This window comes from Idiotropiscis lumnitzeri, chromosome 18, assembly GCF_059441095.1.
Source record: "Idiotropiscis lumnitzeri isolate Australia: NSW breed Sydney's pygmy pipehorse chromosome 18, RoL_Ilum_1.0, whole genome shotgun sequence".
In the NCBI taxonomy this organism is placed as follows: Eukaryota; Metazoa; Chordata; class Actinopteri; order Syngnathiformes; family Syngnathidae; genus Idiotropiscis; species Idiotropiscis lumnitzeri.
In genome coordinates this window covers 2,558,285-2,577,566 of record NC_142408.1, presented here as the reverse complement: position 1 = coordinate 2,577,566, position 19,282 = coordinate 2,558,285, and the positions used below count along the sequence as shown (strand labels likewise).

The window sequence follows — 19,282 nt, the reverse complement described above, 5'->3', positions numbered from 1 at the left end:
CCATAGGAAGAATAAAACTGTACAGATTACGCGGTTTGGGGTTTGTTCAGGTTAAAGCCGGATAATCTCTGTAAAGTGCTGTTTGGTTGCGGCCTTCAACCTTCCTCATAATGTCTGCTTAGCATAGGCGCAATCACAAAAAAAAAAAATAAATTTAAAAAAAAATGAATGTCGTACCAGACAACCGTAATGATGTGCGCAGTAATGATTGTAATAATAATTACTGTCATTTTGTGACATTTAGTGAAAGTTGATCGAGCTTCACGTTCCATGCGCCGTTATCCAAAAGCACAATGCCAACCATTACAAGCTCATCACGTCTGGAAAATATTCTCATATATATACATATTTTTTTTTCCCTTGTGTTTAAGATGAAGAGTGTTGTGAAATATCAACCTTCTAATAGACGTTTTGGAAACACAATGTGCCACGATGAACATGAAGGCGCACTAAGCCGGCGGAGGAGTTGCCGCCGTAACAGTGTTGGAATACTGATGTGTTGTGTTGTGTTGTACATGTGTGAGTGCGTGTGTGTGTGTGTGTGTGTGTGTGAAGTGTTGGCACGAGATAGCAGTTGCCCCCTGGGCCTCGCCAATGTAGCTTTGCCTCCTTTGCAGTCGAATGGCACGGTCTCAGTCTTTGTCATGAAACTAACTGTGCTGTGTGTGCCATTGATTTGTGTGTTTGTGCGTGTGTGTGTGTGTGTTTGTGCAAGCTATGTTATCCAAAATTTTCAAACTATTTGATCTTATGAAAGTACTGGACTTGGAAGTGAAAAAGGCCCCACGTGCATGTGTGTGCGTGAATGTGTGTGTGTGTGTGTGTGTGTGTTAGATTCTTCTTGACTGAAATTTATTTATTTATTTTTTTAATAACAGTTTTGGACATGAAACCATTCTTCCTGTCCTTTGTTTTGGTCTTTGCTAAACTTGTGCTCCTCCAGTTGCCTTTGTTCCTTTGCATTGAACCATCTATGCTCATATCATTCCTTCCTTCCTTCCTTCCTTCCTCGGTCACCCACTCTTTCCTTCTTCTTCTCTGTAGCTTTTCACGTCCATCGCCTTCTTCATCCTCCCCCTCATGACATTCTCTTCACCCTCTGTATATTTATTTGAAATTGATATGCAATTGCAAATTGCAAATTTTACTGACGATTGATCTTTTTCTTCGGATACTTCATATCAAATTATATGTAAATGCACTTCATACGAGTAATTAATGAAGTGTAATTTTTTTGGAGCAGTAAAAATACTATTTTAACGTGTGTGTGTGCGTGTGTGTGTGTGTTTGTTTGTACGAGCGTGAGTTTGAAGCTGTCCTGTTTGTGGTTTTGTCTAAACTGAATGTGTCTGTTTTGTCTGCACAGATGTTTCCTGCTGGAGGCTTTTAGGTAACAGCCTTAACCGTGTGTGTGCGTGCGCATGTGTGTGTGTGTGTAGGCGTGGGTGTGTGTAGGTGAGTGAGTGTTTGATTGCAAAGTTAAAAAAAAAAAAAAACCGAAAGAAAACAAAACCCAAAAAAACAACAAGCTCTGCACTTTTGGTTTTGCTGCATATTGCACCATTTTGTTTATTCTGTGGATGTTGGCTGGTTTCAATTGAGTGACCGGTTTTGACTGGACTGATTGCTGGTGGAGGTTTGCCAGGTGGCAGCCCTACTCTAAAGTCAAAAAATGAAAAATTGCAATACCTTCCAAACTGAGGATTCTCATGAACACTTAGATGCAAAAAAAAAAAAAAAAAAAAAGGTAAATCAATACAAAAAAAAATCCGTCATTTCCTTTAAAAGATTTTTAAATTTCAGAAGAAAAAAAATATAAAATTTCATCAACTTTTGGCTACGTGTGTATCTAGTCTATTTTGAAGTAACAGCGGTGGACAAACAGTCAGCCACATTGGAAGGGGCAAGTTAGCATCCTGGTCAGAGCTTGCATTTATCAAACAAACACGGGGCTTTCATTCAATTATGGGATGTAATATGCTCTTCTTTTCTTTTGCTCTCCGTATTTTTCAGCTCATTTAAATCACTGCCCACAGTTTACTTCGTCTCTCTCTCTCTCAGTACCATATGGTGCACCATGGTACATTTAGCTTGTCACTGATAATGGATGGCCATGGAAGCCCAGTTTTGCTTTAAGCGCTAGCTTGCTGCTTGCTGCCTCAACGTACGTGCGTGCGTGGGTGTGTGCGTGTGTGTGTGTGTGTGTGTGTGTGTTATATGAAGCTGCTGATGCTCTCGACTGTGGGATGAGGAATCATGAAGCAAAATCAACCCAAAAATTCCCTCGCATGCTGCGTGTCACTCGTCTTTCTTCAGGCGGCGCTCACTCGGGCGGCCACCGCATTCGCATGTCGAGGTGTTTTGTCATTTAGAAACAGGTTCAAATATTGTTTTCCCGTTATTTTTGGAGACTGTGAGGAAAGTGACATTCATATATATAAATATATATATGATTGCGCTCGTCATGGGACTTGTAAGCCAAGTCACATGACGTCATTGCCACCGCCTTGGTGGTCATTCCAGAATGACCCGCCTCTTGTTTGTGTATTTGTTGATTTCAACCCTTTTTATTCAATCCGCTGCTTGGTTTTCATTCTCTTCTCGTCAGCCTCGCCTCTCTCTCTCTCCAGCTGTTACAACCAATCACCTGCTCCGCCTTCCACGCACGCCACATGCACACTATAATTATTGAATATATGGCAGGAGTGCCAAAAGATGTGAATAAACAAAAAAAAATATATATAAAAAAAAAAAACACTGAATAATCATGAACACTGAGCTAAGCTTCATCAAATCATCCTGAAAATGTCATCCAAATTTGATCTTTGCATTTGCAGCATTTTTTATTTGATGTCAAACAAACATGTTACGTGATCACTTTTATCAGATGTCATTAAATTGACTTTTTTTTTTTCCATTTGACCAATTTTACATTTCTCCTTTTGTACATTTTTTTTAATCATTTACTCATTCACTGACAGCCCACGTCAAATGAAAGTCCTTTTTGACGTCAATATCCGTCAATGGCAGTGAATGAGTGAACTTGAGATGAGCACTGGCTCCCCATCACCATAATTGCATAATCTTAATGATAAACGTGTTTTGTTCATGCCATTTAAAGTTCCCACTGAGATGTTCCACCGGTCTTCTCGAAATGAGCAATGAGAAAAAAAAAAACTCAAGAGGAGCGATTATGCTGACTTAGTTGCATGCGATGTTTCCCTCAGAATCGCCGCCTTTATGTCCCGCCCATTAGTTTCCATGGTAGCAGACGGGAGCCAAATGGTTCCCATGCATCCCGGGCAGTGCCATGGCGGTTGTTGGCGCAGTCTGAATGGGACGGCGGGTGACGGGTTTAATTCCCGATTTATGTGTGTATAGGTTGAGAAAGCAGTGTGACGCGATGAGGGAGGTCAGCTACTGCAAGACTCATGACAGCGAAAAAGTCAAATGGTTCAATTTCACCGCTTGGTTTGTGTTTCAACCCGTAGTTTATTTCTTCAACGATTAGTAAAGCGGTAACGTACGTTTAACTTCTATTCCGTAAGAGGCCTCAACTCGCCCTTGTGCTGTTAAAATGTGTTGCGGCTGTTCATTTATTTGCCTTGCATGCTCGTACTCCCAGTCTAAACCAAAAAACCATATTTGTTACAACATATTTTGGGTTGAGGCGAAATGGATCCGCCACAGGTCACAGCAAATGAACAGGGAAGTGTTAACAAGCTCATGACACTGCGAGGCAGCCGTGTGCCCTGCGATTGTTGCTTTCAATGTGACGAACGTCCACGTTTAGCCTTGTTATTTACAAAATATTCCATTGCTATTGGAACAGAAGTCGCGTTGTCTGGAAGGAATTGAGTTTTTTTAGATGAAGGGCACTGGTTTTAGATTTTATATATATATATTTATATTTATTTATAAATATTTATTTATATTTATTTATTTATATATTTATTTATTTATTTATATATTTTTATTTATTTATTTATATATATATATATATATATATACATATATTTATTTATTTATGTATTTATTTATTTTATATATATATATATATATATATATTTATTTATTTATTTATTTATTTTCTTTTTCTTTTTTTTTCTTTTTCTTTTTTTTTTTTCAGAATGTGGGAGGAAACCGGAAAACCATGGAGATGAAAAGAACATGGAAACATGCACAAAGAACTTCTAACCTTTGACATTGTCAGTTCACCGCATGCTTAATCATTTTTGGGCCTCACATCGTGTTTACTTGACACTTTTCTCCACGTTTGCACCTTGCTGAAAGCAGGTGACTATCATCTTTTTTTTGGTAGCGGATGACTTCTGTCCTCCTCCTTCCATTCCTGACAATTCTCCTGCTGTCTGGGTATTCCCACCCTTCTCATCCCCCTTTGCTGAACAACGTCAGGCGAGTGTGTCCTGCTGGGATGAGGCCGCTGTGATCAGCATTTCCCGAGCAGTGTGTGGGAGCCGATATGTCATTATGCGCGGCCAGGTGGTCACACGGAAATCGCACAAAGCATATCAGCCGTGCGGCGGTCAGAGGCTCTGGAACTCAAGTGACAGGCGTGCAGGTGTTCGTGTGTTGTCACATTAGTCTAAATACAGGTATTAAGTTGGGAGTCGGGCCAACGCAACAGGGGGGGGGGGGGCGTAAGAGGGGGGAGGGAAAACCAAAAGTTAGGCGGTACCGTGGACCCTCAGCAGCTCAGTCCATTCCAGGAAGTAGTCGAACATTGAATTTCATTTTTTTTTTATTTCTATTAGGAATCATGAAAATATAAGATACATTTTGTGATTCAAAATAAGCTTAAAGCATTTTTTATTTGATTGTGAAACATAAAACAGCGAAACGTATTATTTTCCTGAGTTCCATTTTGGGTGAAGTATTCTTGAACGTTTTCTTCTTTGGCCTGAATGATTTTCATTTTCACTTTTGGATCACATTTTTTATTTTTTTTTTAATTTCTTGATCTGACATATTTATTAATACCAAGTTTGGTACTCAATGATATTAATTTGCTGAATTGAAGTCATTATATACGGTTATGTTTAAAAAAAATAATAATTATACAGAAGTCACCAAACTATGAAATAAATAAACATAAACTTGTAATAAACTCATTCGCTCTCGGTCGCTTCTAATTGAGTCTACAATGAAAAATGCGACTGGTGTGTTTATTCGTTTTTTATTTTTTCTCATTTATTTTTTTTAACAATAATTACTCGCCCTGATCAAACTGTTAATGTTGTTCATGAGGTAAAAAGAACAACTACTGATCTTGTGATTTCTAGTTAAAAGAGAAAAATAAGCTGTCACATATTATTATTATCACTTAATTCTATTCTTTTGTTTATTTATGAATTGTTCATTTATTGGAGAATTTCCTGCCAGCATTTTCAAATGTTCTTTTTTAAAATGTCATAAATTAAAAAAAACGTGAACTGAAATCAAGGAACTGTTTCTCGCCAACTGTTTTTAACCAGTTTTAAAAATAATAAAATCATAACATTTGTCCAATTGGATATGAAATAATAATTGAGAATGAACATTTTCAAGTGTCTGTGCGTGCACACAGAGAGAAAAGTAAAGCACCAGAGAAGAGAAGGAAACGTGTTTCGACACCGACAGGTATGACAGGAAAAAGTCAGAGTATGATGCTGAACCCTGGTCTCCTTTGACCTTTGCCCCTCGAGTCTGACAGCACCTGACCCCTCATCCATCTCTATTGGGTCACACCTCCTCCTCCTCCTCCTCCTCATGCGCTGCCATAACAGGTTGAATGAGGAAGGAAGAATATGGTGACAATTTCCACTTCGACCGAAAAAGCTGAATTATGGGACACAGTCGGGAATTTAGATTTTTACGAGATTTAATTAAAATAGTCCTTATTAAATTCATGAAAAACTCGACAAATGCCTTTTTAGTTTGTATTTCAGCGGCAGTGTTGGCCGCATGTGGCCCCCGGGCCGTAGTTTTCCCACACCTCATTTAGACCTTGAAATTTATATTCGTTTATATTTTTACCATATATTTTCCTTCTAATCTTCGAACAACACAAGCAGATTTAGTGTGATGCACATTTTTATTCATTTATTAATTTATTTAGGAGTGACCTCAAAATGACCCAAGACGGTTCCTGTTTTTTTTTCATTTATTTATTTATGTTTTAAACAGTTCCACATTGGACTGCGCGTGTGCCGCGGATGAATTCTGACTGAAGTCATTCTCGTACCTTATTAACAAAAAAAAATATAGTGTCACGCTCTTTGTGCGCCATCTCATCGTCTTAATAAAGTGCCCTTTAATTCGCAGCGTGTCATTCACCTTAGTACGGTACGGTTGGCATGGCGACGCGTTGCGTTGAGAGACGAATGAGCCCCACAATGCACCTGACCACACCTCATTTAACGAGTAACGCGCCGGCAAAAGTGGACAGATGGGGACAAGTTCATCGGCCAATGAAACAATGTCAGCCTCAAGTTGGGAAAAAAGAAATATCTGTGTTGTCCGGAGCTATTGAGAAGTTTTGTTGCTTATCATAATAATAATATATTAATAATATATTTTATGATACTAATAATACAAATAATAATTGAAAAAAATATATATTTGAATAAGACTCAACCAAGGATAAATAATTAATTCTCACCTTAATCTTCTTGCTAATTGTCCAAAAAAATATTCACTTCTGTGAAATGTCGTTTCCTGGATCTGCACGAATCCACACAAAATTTTGTGAATTTTTTTTTTTTTTGGGGGAGTAAAAATAAAATAGTTTAAAAGTGAATTTGTGTCTTAAAAAAAATTATATTTAACAAATTAAATATTATATTATATTTTATTATTTTCATTTAAAAAAAAATCATGATAATAATTTAAAAAAAAAATAATAATAAATATGCAAAAAGATATAAATAGTGTTTGTGCTCACCAGGCAAACAAATAAATATTATTCCCTGTCATGGCGGTTTATGCAAGAAGGACATTTTGTGAAACGAGAACGGGAATTTGTTTTCATTGTCGAACACGCTGCGCTCTTGTTTCGGGCCTCCTGTTAGTGACATGAAAAGCTTCTAGGTCACGAGCGCGTGTGTGTGTGTGTGTATTTATTCCGCCCGACTGTGAGTGTGCTGCCTTCTGCCGCGCTGCTCATTGTGCTGCACTTTAATACTTAGCATATTGTGCTGCTAATTCCAAATTTCACACCTTTCCTCTCGTTGCTACCTCTCCCTTTGTCTGCCCGCGTCATTTCCCATCCGTCGCAAGCCCGAAGACAAGAGCAAACGTGTTAAATCCATCTCTAAGAGCCTTTTCCACTTGTCATCTGTCGGCAATACAATACCAGCACACAATTTAGCATCCGTTTTCTTGACTCTGCCGCTAAATATTGTCTCATCAATAATAGAAAGACTCCAAACACACACAGACATTTAGTTCTAGGTAATCCTGAATGTTTTACGGCAGATTTTCTTCTTTCTTTTTTTTTTTTTGTACGTCTGTTTTATTGTCTTGTGAGCATAATTAGAGTATGTTGTTTTCTTGGTTTGTTTGTTTTTTTTGGGGGGGGGGCAAAGGCTTAGTGCCTCGTGGATGTTAACTCCCGATGCTATTGTGTCCAAGGTTTGGGTGGAAGTGCTGCCCAAAATCCTCAAGACAAAGGCAATGATTACTGCGAGGAAAATATACACGCTTGGAAATATTGGAATCCTTTGAAATGTTCATTTAGTAACAATTATGAAAGGGGGGGGGTCGACCAAAAACGAGGTGATATCGAAAAAAAAAAAAAAAACATCGCAACACAATAAACCTCCTGCAGAGTTTCAGGTGCCACGTTTATTTCCCGCCTCCCGACAGATCAGAGCAAACCAAAGACAGATTGATAAATTCACGGACGACGACGAGTGCTGCCAACCCCGAGTCAGGCCCCAACCAAAGTAAATGCCATGCCATGGATCGAGAATAGAGAAGGAGAAAAGGGAAGGAGGGATGTAAGGGTGGAGGGGGAGAGAAGATTTGGGGCTCTAATGCCAGCCTTATGCGTCTTTTAGTCGTTTCCGCCGCCGGGGCTTGGCACCGACGCGCCACTGTCAGCCCGCCAACAAAAATCTGCAGTGCCTGCCGCATTTCAGCAGCCCGGTTTTGTCTGAGAGCAACACGCGGCGACATATTTATGCCCATTGTACGTAATTACGATTTGCTTTCATTTAAGTATCTTAATGTAAGGTCGGATGTAGTTGAAATCAAACAAGAAGTTAATCATTTATATTTTGTTGGAAAAAAAATAAGATTTTTACTAGCCTTTTTTTCCCTGTTTTTCAAATGCTACTTGGGCATATTAATTTGAAAATAGTGCTTCATTGTTTGTTCGCGGTCGCTCAGGTGGCGGAGGGCTCGATGTATGTGTTTGAATCAGATTTGGATAACGAGGACTATTTGGCGCCGATGATGCGAGGGAGGGACTGCTCTTTGGGTCTCTCTCATCCAGACAACGAGCGTCATGGCGATTGAAAAATGTTCACATTTTCAAACATGACACAAATATTTGACCTGAATCGATGCCCACAAGTTTAAGTTCCTTTCAACTTTTCACCACGCCAGATACATGCTTTTGATGTGTCCCTGAAACGCTGACATGTAGCAAAAATATTTTACTTTTTTTTTTTTTTGGAGTCTGTTTTAGGAAAATGCGTCTTTGTACAACTTAACTCCTGACACGATCAAAGCGTTTCATAAGAGTTGTTGAGAGTTGTGTTGAGCTTAATAAAGATAGGTGACCACTGAGATGTTAATTATTATTTCAAATTTTTCAAGAATTTTCATATAATAATAATAATATAATTTACATTATATATATATATATATATATATATATATATATATAATCGAATTTATTTATATATATAAATAAAATTGTAAAATATTATTTAAAATTTTTTTATATATATGTATATTTAAAAAAAAAAAAATATATATATATATATATATATATATATATATATGAACAGGAAATGGATGATTGGATTGATCAGTGACATCCTCCAAAATAATAGAGTGGCCAGTCGTCGCAGTTGGGTTCTGCGTGGTTGCGGCGTGGTGAAGGTAGAAACGGACAGATCGGCGCTGGATGCTGAGGTCTCCCGAGTCGTTCTCGATGCTCGTATACGTTCATCTGTTGTTTGATGTATTCGCTTGCTCCACTGCAAAGAGAAAAAATGCCTGCCGGGAGTATTGGGGAGGCGGCGGTAATGTCTGTCCGACGAGGGTTAGTCATCATCGGTCGTCGTCTGTTAAATGAACGTTGATTCCAAATCATTGTTCTGCTTTACGTGGGAATACATTTATGGAATTTCAATTTTGTGTTTCAGATGGTCTGCTTGTACGTGATCCACATTTGAGCGTGTGTATCAATGTGTGTGTGTGTGTGTGTGTCACTACCTTTTAGACTTTGTGGAAACTTCTGGACCGGTGCCCAGCGATGTCATGGAAACGCTTGAATCGCTCAGAATGATTCATGTCTGCGCAGAGCAACCATCACACCCTCCCCCATATCACACACACACACACACACACACACAGGAAGAGGGAGTTAAACCCTTCTTCTAGCCATCTTCCTTCCCCCTTCACCACCCTTTTGCTTCCCTACTCTTTTTTTTTTTTTTTGCCATCATCGCACCATCCTCGGCAAATCGCACTATTAGTCATATTGTTTATTCAAATCGAGTCATTATATGCATGTCAAAGGAGATCATGTCTTCTAAATGATTCCTTTCACGCCTACAAAGACCTGACGTATCTCTCGAGCTCGGAAAAGAAAGAGTCTAGACATTGGCATTGATTCTGCGAGCAACTCCATCCTGCAGCATCGTTTTCTTCCTTCTGATTAAGAGCAATGGATGTCAACAGACAATAGATGTCAAAGAGGATCGAGTCGAAACAAGTCGAAAAAGGGGAGACAGTCGAGTAAGAAGTTGAGTCGTTGTTGCGAAATTAAAAAGCGGAATTGGAAATTTCATTTAGAAGCGTCCGTTATGATGGAGTAAAATGCAGTACAGAGGTGATATTGAAAATATTTTCCACTGAAATAAAATATATATATAAATCAACAAGTATTAATGTTTCAAAACTCCTCCAAGTTAAATAAAAAAAATTTTTAAATGTAATGCGATAGAAAAGCAATGTGAAAAACTGAAAAATGTCAAGTAGATTCTATACATCAGAATGAAGACTGCTGTTAGCTCCTCTTCTGGCCGAGTATCATGCGCGCTCTCAACTTGCCACGGAACTTCTGTGTCTCCCGGCATTGTGGATTAGCGCGGATTTGGCCCTCATCGCTCACCGACTTCTCGATGGGCATTATACAGCCCAGTGGACTGACCTCCCCTCCTCCACCTTTTGTACCTTTGCCGCCAGCACGCTCTTAACAAGCGCTGCTCTGTCTGGGCGTCTTCATTCTGCCCGTGAGTCGGTTTGGGTTTGTCATTTGGGGGTTACGGTGAACATAGCCATGATCTGTTTCAAGAATCACGGATATTAAAATTTCAGGAAACGATGCGAATGCTGTATAAAGAAAGACAGAATCCAAAAGATTTAATGACAGAGATGGGGCGGGGTGGTTATGAATTAAAAGGGGCATAAAATTTTTAAATGGTCTACAATCCTCACCATGCTTAAAAGTGCAGAACAGGTTGTGCAATCGTCCACCTGCAGGGACGGCACCAGGATTTTTTTTTTTGTCTCCCGGGCTGAAGCGCAGGTTTAATCCATACATATATATTTTACAATATCAAATAAAATGCAAGCGGGGATTAACTGCGGCTACACAGATTTCTGATAGGGCTGTAGTGCCCCCTTGCTCGGGGTTCGCACCATTTCTGTACCTCACCAACTTAAAGAAAGTAAAGCAGCTGAACAATTCAGAGAGAGAGAGGGAGAGAGGGATGGAGGGAGGGAGAGAGAGAGAGAGAGAGAGGGAGGGAGAGAGAGAGAGAGGGGGAGGTAGGGGGAGAGAGAGAGAGAGTGGGAGGGAGGAAGAGAGAGAGAGGGGGGAGGGAGGAGGAGAGAGAGAGAGAGAGAGAGAGGGAGGGGGAGAGAGAGAGAGAGAGAGGGAGGGAGGGGGAGAGAGAGGGAGGGAGAGAGAGAGAGAGAGGGAGGGAGGAAGAGAGAGAGAGGGGGGAGGGAGGAGGAGAGAGAGAGAGAGAGAGTGTGTGGGACGGAGGGATGGAGGGAGAGAGAGAGGGAGGGGGAGAGAGAGAGAGAGGGAGGGAGGGGGAGAGAGAGGGAGGGAGAGAGAGAGAGAGAGAGAGAGGGAGGGAGGAAGAGAGAGGGGGGGAGGGAGGAGGAGAGAGAGAGAGAGAGTGAGTGAGATGGAGGGATGGAGGGAGAGAGAGAGAGAGAGAGAGGGATGGAGGGAGAGAGAGAGAGAGGGAGGGAGGGGGAGAGAGAGAGAGAGGGAGGGAGGGGGAGAGAGAGGGAGAGAGAGGGAGGGAGAGAGAGAGAGAGAGAGAGAGAGGGAGGGAGGAAGAGAGAGGGGGGGAGGGAGGAGGAGAGAGAGAGAGAGAGTGAGTGAGATGGAGGGATGGAGGGAGAGAGAGAGAGAGAGAGAGGGATGGAGGGAGAGAGAGAGAGAGGGAGGGAGGGGGAGAGAGAGAGAGAGGGAGGGAGGGGGAGAGAGAGGGAGAGAGAGAGAGAGGGAGGGAGGAAGAGAGAGGGGGGGGAGGAGGAGAGAGAGAGAGAGAGTGAGTGAGAGGGAGGGAGGGAGAGAGCGAGAGGGAGGGAGGGGGAGAGAGAGAGAGCGAGAGAGAGGAAGAGAGAGAGGGGGGGGGAGGGGGAGAGAGAGAGATATATGAACCTGCAAAACACATTATGAGTCGCAATAACTTTCATAAATAGACGAGCTTTGAGGAATAAGTAAAAACATGGACACTTGCTCATTTTAATACGAATGCACTTCCTGATTGTTCGTTGGCCCTCACAAATCGGAAATCTTTTGAACATGCATGATTATTCAGGAATCTTTGCGGTCAAACACCCCCAAGTGTAGTGTGTTTCTAATTTTACACTTCCCGCCAACGATGGATCAGTGTGAAATATGAAGATGTTTCTTAATTGGAAACATGATTAATGCATGCTGTGTGTTCTTACTGCAACTTATGTCTGTGACATCATTTTGGCAGAAGCACAGAAAGGATCCTAAACAATTTCCGTTGTGTCAGTTATTGGAAAGTTGCAAATTTTTTGGGGTTGTTCAACTTTGAGAGTCATGAACATGTGTTGAAAAGTCCAAGGTCCTCTTTTTTAGTTTGTTCGAGGTAGTTAGACAGTACAGTAAATAATTGTTTTATTTTATTTATTTTTTGCCAAGGATTACTTCCTTGTGATGAAATTCGCAGACAACCTTGAATTGTCAAAGGACATTCTGAGGTTTTATACCCTTTGTTCAGGCTTAACCTATTTTCTTTTTTTTTTTTTTAAGACAAGGCCAGGTAGAATCTGAAGGCATTGAGAAATGACTTTCAGGTGTCTTTAAGGTGCTTTGTATTCGCGAATAAATTAAACTGACATCACTTGTGTTTTTTTTTTTTTTTTGAGGGGGGGGTGGGGGGCGGGGCATGTATTTATTTTTTAACTAACATAATTGCTGTAATAAGTACAATGAACACAGAACCCTTTTGCAGGCAAGAATAAAATACGAAACTAAAGACAACTCACTGTTATCTCATTTGACAAAATTAAAAATAATGCCTAGAAATTAAATAAGACCAAAAAAAATTATATATATATATATATATATATATATATATATATATATATATATATATATATATATATATATATATATTTTATATATATTTTTTTTAGCATGCTATATATGCACTGTGTATTACACACATTTCCATGTGTGGGTCTGTGTGCCAGTGATTGTCAGTGTTGTATATATATGTGTGTGTGTGTGGTAGGAGAAGGGTGTGGGTAAGGCGGGGGTGGGGTGAGGTGAGGGGGGGGGGTCTTTGTATATGTGCCAAACCAGTCCAGCTGGCATCAGTGGTAGCTGAGGCTGAGGCCCCCTGGATCCGTCCCATACACACCAGCACACGTGCACACACACGAACACACCGTCAGCCACATTCCCACTTTCTACGCCTCTAATTATCAAGCTCTTCTGCATCGACTACCATGTTGGCGTGTATTCAGCTCCATCTATACATGCCTGATTCAAACCCTTCACCATGTACACGCTTCATTTTCCCTCCACACACGCTCACTATAAAGCCCCTTCATTTCAGCGCGTATGGCTGCACCAACCACAGAATGTAATTACACACTAGCAGTGGTTTGATATTTAGACTGGCTGAAGATTTAAGGCTTTATCCAAAAAAGGTTTGCGTGGTAAAAATAGGCTTAAAGTGGTCCCACAGTTCCGAGGAGAGCGGGAACGCCTGTTCAGAAGCTTGAGGGGAAAATAGCATTTTTTTTTTTTTTTTTTGTCAAAACGCTGCGGTGGTCTGTACATGTTCTCGATTTATCAGACGCCTCTGCTTGCCCGGACGCACAAATTGTGTATAAAAATGCTCGTGGGTTACCTGCCAATGATGTGCCTCCCTGTCACGTGTGATCAGTAATTGGCCTGCATTTAAGGAGTCAAGGGAGAGGTGCTTGTCATGTTTTTTTATGTCATCGAAATATTCAGAAGAGGGAGGTCAAAGCTTTTTGGAAGCTACATCTCGTAAAAATAGATTACACGGAACTGCTGCGATAGAAATTATAACACTAATAATAATATGAATAATAATTGCTAATTAATTCATTATTTTACCATTTTGTCAGATTAAAAATGTGTCCATTTTATTTACTGCATGACGAGTTGATAAAAAACAAGTACACATTTTGGGAAACAGCAAATTGACAAAAATGAATAATCTTTTATTTTTTTATTTATCAGGTTCCCGTGAAAAACATTCCTTAAAAATATTTACACTGAAAATACTCTATATTGTTTTGTCAAATTATACACCTGACTGTAAATGATTTTCTTTCTGTCTGCAGGTAAAACAGAGAGGAGTTCATACTCGTATGGCCGAGAATCAAACCCGCACTGCCACCAGGTGAGTAATTCATGAAATGTCCAAAATTAAGTGTGATATCGTGTACGTTGTTTTTTGTTTTTAATTAGAGTTATTACAATGTTATTACACTCGTAGTAAAACTAACATTAGAAGCGCTACCACAAAAAAAAAAAAGAAAAGAAATCAAATGTTGGAATGTCAAAAAGTTGGAACAGCAGGATCACAAATATTTAAGGGACTACAAAAGTGGACTACGACAAACTCCGGCTTTCACACAAGACAAGATTCACCACTTTTAATGGATTTTTATGAAAAACATTGTATTTTATACATGCAGATTTCAATTCTAACAATGGATTAAATTTTTTTCTGAAAGTTCACGCTGTAGAGCAAGGGTGTCAAACTCTGGCCCGCGGGCCAATTTTGGCCCGCAGTGTCATTATATTTGGTCCGCCAGGCTATACCAAATGACTACGACAGCATTTTACATTCTTTTTGATAACAGTAGCATTCAAAACGAAAATAGTCATTTTAAAAACTAAACATTGTATCGCATTAAGAAAAACCACTTATAATAAACATTTTTAATAAAAAATCATGTTTGGACATTCTTAGAGTCCGAGAAACCGTACATGAATTGTAATATTTTGGAATATTGTTTTAAAAGGAGCCCTCCATGGTGACGGGGGTAGTGAAGACTTTTGCAATGGAACAAAAAAAACTATATAACCCTATTAGAAAATACAAGTTGATAATTCAGGAAATCCACAGATGCGAGTTTGATGTTACACAGGTTCCATCATAGTCAGGCTGTCCACTGCGCTGCCGGAGAGCCATGTGATGGCTTTAATCAATTAAAGCTTATCAAAGGGATGTATGTCCTTGTGAAAGTCAGCGGAATGAAAAGATGTTAGAAAGCGTAATGAATATGTATTATATCTCCCTTTTCGGCACTGGTTTGTGCTTTGAATGAAGCTTCATTGATCCCTGAGGGACATTAGATGGTTTTATTTAAGCGCTCCGGAACGGAAAGATACAGATGTCTCTCGTCACTACACCTTTCGTTTGCAATGGAGCGTTTTATCGTTGAAAGTATAAGAATACGATAGCCAATAACGGGGGCGATACAACAGATGCTACTTGAATTTGGAGCGTGCACAATAAAGATCTGTTTTGCTTCGGAAACGTTGGTATCGGTACTTGGTGATTGGGCGTTAGCTTTGGCCACATTTATTTTTAGCCGCAGTCGAACGAGTCGGGAAGCATTTTGATATCATCTTCAAACGCAAACCGTGGTGAATTGTCCAACAAATGCCTCTTCCACATTTTTTATTTTCGTTTCACGCCGTATTTTTCGGGCGATAAGGCGGAATTGGAATCTTTGAATTTTTCTCAAAAATCGACAGTGAGCCGTATAATCAGATGTGGCATTCGCACGGAAGTGGAATGATGTTTTAATTGCTGTATTGGTTTGTTTCCCTTAATCTGCCGTAACGCACCGTATAACCCGGTGCGCAATATATATATCGAAATTTCCCCTGAAATTTGACATTTTTTATGAGACTACACCTAATTCTGTGCGCCTTATAGTCCGAAAAATGTGGCCGTTGTGTTTTCTCATTTATGTAATTACCGTCTCATGTCATGATTTTTCGCAACTAAGGAGAGATAAGAAGAGCTGAACGTGCCTCTGGCTTGGTTCTATATTGTGGATGTGCAATCGCGATATACGGAGACGATGTACATATCAGTCATCAGAATTGTTTCCATTTGAATCTCAATTTATTTATTTTTTTTTTTTCTTTCTTTCCCACCCTGTAATTCCCAATTGTGGACTTGGAAGCCCTCATGTGGCTTTTCTGATGTCAGGGTATAAAAAGCTTCCTGCCTTTGGTTTGCGCTTTTCCTTTGTGTCACGAGGACATAGAACGGCCTCGTCAAGCTCGGGAAAGTACACAAGCAGACACGTAACTTAAGGAACAAGCTTTGTGCCAATTTCTTTTACATTTTTGGAATCATTTTCGCATACCGCAGCTATATTCAGATGAACGTATTACATTTGAGCCATTTTTCGCTTTTTGTGTTTGCTTTTGTCATACTCTATCATCTTGTTAGTTACTTTTCCGAATATTTGTTTTAATGATAATGCATCCATCCAAGCACTCATATAGCTCATGTATTTATTCTATATTCTCAAATACCTCTTCTGTGCAGCTGTGGTCTTTTTTGTATGTGGGGGGGGGGGTTCCAACAAATGGCAACGGAGACAAAATCTGAAGTAAATCAAACATTACTGCATCACTGGCCATTTTCCTGCTGAGCTGCAGTCAAATTATCCTGCCACACAGTCTGAATGGCTCTTGATGGAAATTGTTTGGAAATGGCAGATAAATTTACATGCTGGGCTGAAGTCCAAAATCCTTTGGCTTCATCCTTGGCTGTTAGAGAAAATTCTGTCCTTGTAATAAAGGGAAGAAAAACAAAAACAAAAAAAAACGGTAAAATAACATTTAGAGGAGAAGATGAGCTCACATGGTGACAGCTGGCAGATTCAAATGACTTCAGTTTAATCTGCAGTCAAATAGATTTGTACTATTTGAGTTTCGGGTTAATTTAGCTTTTAGTTTCGCACTTGGCTCTGATATTTGTTGAAGATTGTGAAAGTTTTTTTTTTTTTTTTTTTTTTTTTACACATCATGATTTTTTTTTATTTATATATATATTTTTTACACATCTTAAGTGATTTTTTTTATTTATATATATTTTTATACACCTTAAGTGATTTTCTTTTAATTTGTATATATTTATATTTTTACACATCTTAAGTGATATTTTTTAATTTATATAAATGAATTTTTTTTACACATCTGAAGTGATTTTTTTTTTTTTTTTTTTTGCAATGCCACCCCTTCTGTAACTTTTCGAGATCAAAATCTTACTTCCATTTCGTGGCAAGTTGTACGCACCGTATATAGACACTGGATATTAATTTATCAGCCAACCGAAAAAAAAACATCCAAAAGCACAAAAGTGTATGTTGTTTTTAAATGATTTATATTTTGCTCAGGGCAACGACGACGCTACGTACAGTAGGTCCTTTGTCGTTGTCCCTCGCCGTAATATGCTGCCTCGCTTTATTTGCAGCCTGCTACCCATGCAGCAGATGCCATTTGCAGTCAGCGAACACTGCCAGAGTGATGTACAAATGAACAGAATATCAGCTCGCTTTGCTCGCCAAGGGCACTGATATTCGATCCAGAATTTGCTCTGGTTTCTTTCTATAGCTTGTGATTGGAAAGATGAACAAGCGAGCGATTAAAATAAGCAAAATGATGTCAAGAAAAGCAAAATAACATCGACGTCTAATTTGTGATTCAGAACTGCTCTTTTGGTTGCAATTTTCTGCTTCCTGTTCTCAAGCTCCATCTTGACCAAAGTGACAGGGAGTTGTTATCTCCGCGGAGATCGCCGGACCCAATCTGAAGTGAGAGTCCAAACTTTCTCCGAACCCATCATTTGTTCCTCTTGCTACCGTGCTTCGTTATTTTTAAACATCGTACACTTTGAAATGAGTTCAAGAGGCTTGTTGGAAGTGAGTTGAAAATTCTGTCACAATGTATGTGCGTACACGCCTGCACAAGATAGACCGAGCTGGCGACGGCCACAAAACAGAACCGAGCTATCGTGGCCGCACTCCAGAGCTCGCTCACACACGGATGCGCATCCTGCAACGATTCTTACACGCGTGTGGACACAAACACCTTCAAAAGAGTAAACTGCTCTTGATCCATGACTGATAGATTTTTATCGGAGCAGCCAAAGCAGCAGTATCCAGCCTTCAACAAACCTTGAACTTGCCTGAAATGGCTTAGCGAGCCCAACCTTTTTTTATATATATTATATATTTATTTGTATATATTTATAGATTTTTATATATTTTATATATATTTATATATATATATATTTATTTATTTTATTTTTTATTTATTTATTTTTTATTTTTTTACTGTCTCCAACACGACCCACTGGCCCGCCTCCTCTTTTGGTTCTAATTGCTCGCAGAAAGCTGCCAGATATGGTGAGGTGTAATGTGGTGTCTGATTCCTCTCTAAGTGTTCTTAAATGATTGCTATGTGTTTGTCAAGCCAAGCATTGAGTGCTTATTAAGGGGAAGGCTTTGAACGGATGCCTGCATGCCTGCGCGTGTGTGTGTGTGTGTGGGGGGGGGGGGGGGGGGGGTGTGCCTGACGTTTTTGGATGCAAACGGGCAACTTTTACACAGCAAGGCCTCAGTAAAAGAATCCAACTTTGGGCCACTTGACTGTGAGGCGTTCGTGCTAACTGCTAACTTGTTTTGCTATCATTTCAACAATTTCATTCCATTTATTCTAATCAGGTCTTAAACTTTCCGATAACTTTGGCGGTGGCGAATGAGTTGTCATTTGTGGTTGCAGTACCGAGTCTGGTGAGTTGTTGGTTTCTGCTGGTTTGAATTTCTCTGGTATGCCTCGGGGTATGAATCCCTCAGCAATTTGCGCACGTGTTGTATTGTGTGTGTTTGTGTGTGCGTGCGTGTGCGTGTGTGTGTGCGTGCGTGTGCGCGTCAGCTGGAGCAAAGCTGGCATACAGGTGTGCCAGTGCCTCGCCAGCATTTCCTTGTATTTATTAATGGTGTTTTCTCTCGCTCTCTCAATAATTTATTGTTTTATCTGAGATTTATTTGATTTTTTTCTTGTAATTGTTATCAGAATTCTTGATTTTGACATTGTAATTCCTTGACTAATTTTGTTGTTCTTGAAACACAAATACTGAAACACAAACTGATACTTTCTCGTTGGACTTTTTTTTTTTTTTTTTTTCCCCAACTAACCAAACCCAACAACGTTGGCGCAACCCAACAAGTCGTCTCACGGCTTGAGCAACACGACAAGCCTAATCAGCGAAGGTCAAAGTCACAGAATCGTGCGAGTTGCATTCGGCCATATGTCTTGATGAGTGTCAGGACAGAGACGCTCCTCTGTGTCCCTCGTCTGCGCGTTTCCCTCCCAGACTCTCTTGGTCATCCATCTTAGTTCATTTCTTCTTTGTGAGCAGCTGGCCACGGAAAGCCCAATCAGCTCTGCAAGAAACAGAGCCCACCGTTGTGTCACATGCATGCACCGCTCAAATCTCGGCGAAACATTTTGGAGCACGAGGACTGCTCGAAC

The 19,282-nt window shown here is 39.9% G+C and overlaps 1 protein-coding gene across 6 annotated transcripts in view; it reads left to right on the top strand.

Annotated features, from left to right (window-relative positions):
• The window catches only part of tcf4 (transcription factor 4), a 120,824-nt gene that overhangs the window by 45,710 nt on the left and 55,832 nt on the right, over nt 1-19,282 (top strand). For all 6 annotated transcript variants that reach the window (XM_088281004.1, XM_088281008.1, XM_088281005.1 and 3 more), the window contains one exon: nt 14,056-14,114. In XM_088281004.1, the coding sequence (XP_088137130.1) occupies nt 14,056-14,114 (59 nt within the window). The remainder of the gene's footprint in view (nt 1-14,055; nt 14,115-19,282) is intronic.